This window comes from Cryptomeria japonica, chromosome 1 (assembly GCF_030272615.1).
Source record: "Cryptomeria japonica chromosome 1, Sugi_1.0, whole genome shotgun sequence".
Classification (NCBI taxonomy): domain Eukaryota; kingdom Viridiplantae; phylum Streptophyta; class Pinopsida; order Cupressales; family Cupressaceae; genus Cryptomeria; species Cryptomeria japonica.
Genome location: NC_081405.1, coordinates 89,595,225 through 89,599,543, shown reverse-complemented (window position 1 = coordinate 89,599,543; position 4,319 = coordinate 89,595,225). Strand labels below are relative to the sequence as shown.

Here is a 4,319-nt window from a genome sequence, read left to right as displayed (position 1 = left end):
TATATAATAAAAAGTATAAGGTTGTTAAAGAAGAAGCCTGAAGCACAAGGTAAGGGTCTGTCTGCAAGGTAAGTGTTTGTCTGGCCTCAACCTTCCTTCCTTGTTGGAACAGTAATTATATGTCATCTATGGGATCAAACAGTCTGGGATATGAAACTGCTTAGCGAATTTCGGGTTTGTAAGTAAGAACTGCCTAAAGACCTGCCTTATGCGATTTGGCATTTTCGTGCCCCAATGAGGTCCTCTTGGCTATTTGTATGTACTTTTGTCCAAATCGTATAAATTAATTTTATCAAATTTTATCCCACCATAATGGTGTTCGTAAGATATGCCATAATTTAAGTACTCATGCTTTATCGAAACAACATGGGAGATTATTCAACGAAAGCACCACATTAAATTTGCACTGCCTAATTTAGACATTTAAAGATAAGTTTAACGAGAAAAAACTAAAAGCTTTCTTGTTCATTAATCTTTATATTTTATTTTTTAAGTAGATTTTTTATTATTAGAAAATATTATTCTAAGATTTGTTTTTTGAATTTTTTCAAATAATATTTTGGATCTATCTTATTATATATTAATTTTATATAAAATGATATTGTTAATATATGTATTTAGTATTATATATAACATTATATATTTATTTTTATTTTTATTTGTTGGTAGGTAATAGGCTGAAGCCGCAGTATTTTGAATTTTTTTTTTTTTTTGATCAATAATTGGGAATTGAAATTGGGACTCCACAATGAGAACCCAATGTTTTAACCAGTTAAGCTCAACCTCTTGGACTTATTTTGAATTATTATTATTATTATTATTATTATTGATTAGATTGACCCTAGACCTTCCCATTTTTATGGAAGGCCAAGAGTAACAACTTAGAATTCATTTTAGATGTCCCTATTGGGAATTGAACTTGGGTCTCCACAGTGAGAACCCAGTGTTTTAACCAATTAAGCTCAACCCCTTGGACTTAAATATATATTATTTAATCATATTTATTAAATACAAATAAATATAAGATAATTTATATATAATATTTATCTATTTTACATATATTATTTAAATAAATTTTAAATAATAAAAAATAATATTTATCTATTTACATATATTTTTAAATAATTATATTAATTATTATACATAATTTTAAAGTATATTATAAATTATTTAATAATTTTTTTTAAAAATACTTAACATATAAATTATAATACATGCTATTAATGATAGATAATATTTTTAATATTTATATATTTAATATATAACTATTTAGGAAACATGCAAATCAATAAACTCAAAGTCAATTATTCATAGATTTAGATTTTTTATAAGTTTGCCCCTCTCTCTCTCTCCCCTTTAACTTCCTCTCTCTCCTTACTCCATCTCTCTATCTCTTTCTATCCATATCTTTGTACTTCTATATACCTATATATCTATCTTTATCCCTATCTATCTATTTATATCTCCCTCTATCTATATCCTTCCCCTTGTCCCTCTCTATAAATAGGTCTCTCTTATTCATTTCATCTCTCCTACTCTACTTCTCTCCCTAACTTCCTCCCATTCCCCTATCTGTCTCTTTCTAACCATCTATGTCTCTACCTCTATTTCACTCTCTCCCTTACTCTCTCACTCTCTCCCTCCCTCCCTACCCATCTCTCTCGCTCTCTCCAACCCCCTCTCTCTCCATCTCTCTATATCTTTTTATCTATATCTTTATAGTCCTCTATATAGTTATCTATTTATCTCTCTCCCTATAAATCTCTTTATATCTTCCTCTTTCTATATTATTCCCCTTGTCCCTCTCTATAAATTGGAATTTCTCTTATTCACTCCATCTCTCCTACTATATTTCTCTCCCTATCCCTCTCTCACTCCTCTCTTTCTATCCATATATTTCTCTACCTCTATTTCACTCTCTCCCTCCCTTCCTCCCTACCCATGTCTCTCTCACTCTCTCTACCTATATCTCTCCTTCCCTCTCTATCTTTCCTCATGTCTCCCTCCCTGTCCCCTATCTCTCTCTCTATTTATACCTCTCTCTCTCTCTCTCTCTCTCTCTCTCTCTCTCTCTCTCTCTCTCTCTCTCACACACACACACACACACCCTCTATCTCTACACATCTCTCCCTCTCTCCATTCATCCATCTCTCTTCCTCTCTCCCTCTCCTTCTTCCTATACCTCTATATCTAAATCTCTTTATCTCTCTATCTCTATCTCTATAGTTTCTTCCATCCCTCCCTCTACCTCTATCCTATTATCTCTACATCTATCTATATCCTTATATCAGTCTCTTTAGATCTACCTCTATCTATATATAAGTTCCTATATCTATCTGTATCTTTTAAAATCTCCCTCTCTTATTTTATCCCTCTCTCTCCCTCTTTATATATTTATGTCTTATATCTTTATCTATCCCTATCTCCTCTCTTCTTTTTAATTTATCCATCTCCTTCTCTCCATATCCCTTGTCCATCCCCTGACCATCTCTCCTCTCACTCTAACCCCTTTCTAAATAGACCAAAATTTTCCTTAATTGACCTTCCACACCTTTTCGGCATACCCATTGCACACAAAGGTGTGATTACTAGTTTTATATTTACCTTGATAGAGATCTTAATGCAATAACATGTTAACAAATGACCTAATTCTTATCTACTTTGACAGGATGATAATAATAATCACTAATAATGAGGCTATTTTATCTAATTCAATTTGTGAATACTCGATTGAAATTTATTCAATTTATTATTTCATTATTAGAGTATAAAAGACATAAGATTATAAAAGTTTATTAACCAATGCCAAAAAAGAAGCGCTTCAGTACAACTAGACGGAGTATCTGTCTCCTTTATTATCACGCACTATTGAACAAGCCGTCTTTATTATAAGCTCCTCAACGGGCGTTGTATGTTAATCAAGCCATGGCCCAGGTGACGGATAAATCGTCTCCTTGACGGTCTTGACGGATGCCCAACGCATCCCACACCACAGCAGACGCATCCACAATACTATTCCTGCAAGGCGGCTGATAACCGTGGTCGAAATCGCATCCGTTCCTGGAGTCGCACTCGTCCACCACTTTCGCAACTACACTCTTCCCATTAGCTGAGATTCGAATCATCTTCAAGCACCGCCTGCTGCTGTCGAACCAACCGGTAGAAAGCGCCACCACCTTCTCCGTGTTGTTGTAATACTTTCCTTCACAGCTCGATGGCCCGCCTCCGTCTCCGCCGTCAGTGAAATCGTTGAGCGTAAGAATGGCAGGAGTGGCGGAGGAGACGGCGGGAGAGCAGTCGAACTTTGGGTAGGTCTTGGAGGCACTGCAACACTCCGCTCCAGTATCCCGTGTTGCAACTGTCTCTAGGCGGGTCGCTTCCCCGCAGCTGCCCACTCGACTTGCAACTGCCGCCGCCGCCACCTCCGCCGGTGGAGGAACAAATACGAGTTCCCACGTCCGGATCGTCCGTGCACTTGCTGTTCGTACAAATCAATTGACCGGGACAATCGTCCAGAGTTTTACAGGCTTGCCCACATCCATTCTTCTGCGATATGGAAGGGATTGCAAATGAAATGAGCACCGCACTTACAAGAAGAAGAATTTGCACAATATTATTAATGTTTACCATTGCAAAACAAATAAACAAAATGAGAGAAATGGGCAAGTGAAGCCGATTTTTATGGGCAAGTTTGAGTGCCGTGTAGTTTGGATCCTCATTGACTTGACTCGAATAAAATATGTATTCCCAACATTAGAATGTCGTGTAATTTGGTTCAAAAATTGCTAGTTGAAGATTACTTGTATGATTGCGGGTTATCTGCTACGCGTATGCCATGATCGTTTACAATAATTATCTGGCTGCATCAAACAAACCTGCTATACAAATTAAGTAATATAATCTTCTTGGCTTTACATGGACACAGGACATTGGAGCAATTATATTTGAAGATATTTGTTTATTTGTTGTTCTAGAACGATTAGAATTCATGATATTCACGGCCGACGATTCTGGTCGTGCTTTTTCTAATTAAAAAATCACTTTTACTTATTAGATCTATATTTTATATAGATTTGGTTTTTTTCCAGATTACTTCTTAAAAACTATATATAGTCTTATGTGTTATAAATTATAAATATGTAATTTTTATCTTGATTTTAATTTTTTTTTAATTCTATATTGAGATTGTAAATATGTAAGAATTCAATGACAAAAAAATATTTTATTTAAATGATTTTGTAAATACATTCTCTTAAAAACTTATTAGAATATAATTTTAAAGATCCATACATGTTGTCCCTGATGCTAGTTCTTATAAT

The 4,319-nt window shown here is 34.7% G+C and overlaps 1 protein-coding gene across 1 annotated transcript; it reads right to left on the bottom strand.

The window, feature by feature from the left end:
- Positions 1-2,814: 2,814 nt before the first annotated feature.
- Positions 2,815-3,630, bottom strand: LOC131041960 (putative ripening-related protein 1). The gene is made up of 2 exons (XM_059208318.1): positions 3,525-3,630; positions 2,815-3,478 (listed from the first exon to the last, which is right to left on the bottom strand). Exons 1-2 carry the CDS (start codon positions 3,628-3,630, stop codon positions 2,919-2,921), a joined length of 666 nt encoding a protein of 221 aa, XP_059064301.1. The 3' UTR covers positions 2,815-2,918.
- Positions 3,631-4,319: the final 689 nt, after the last annotated feature.

Excerpts from the sequence above, each read along its gene's own strand:
- LOC131041960 (XM_059208318.1), bottom strand. The coding sequence starts at position 3,630 with ATGGTAAACATTAATAATATTGTGCAAATTCTTCTTCTTGTAAGTGCG. Across the intron at positions 3,479-3,524 it reads GAATGGATGTGGGCAAGCCT|CAAGTGCACGGACGATCCGG; the intron begins GTAAAACTCTGG and ends TTGTACGAACAG.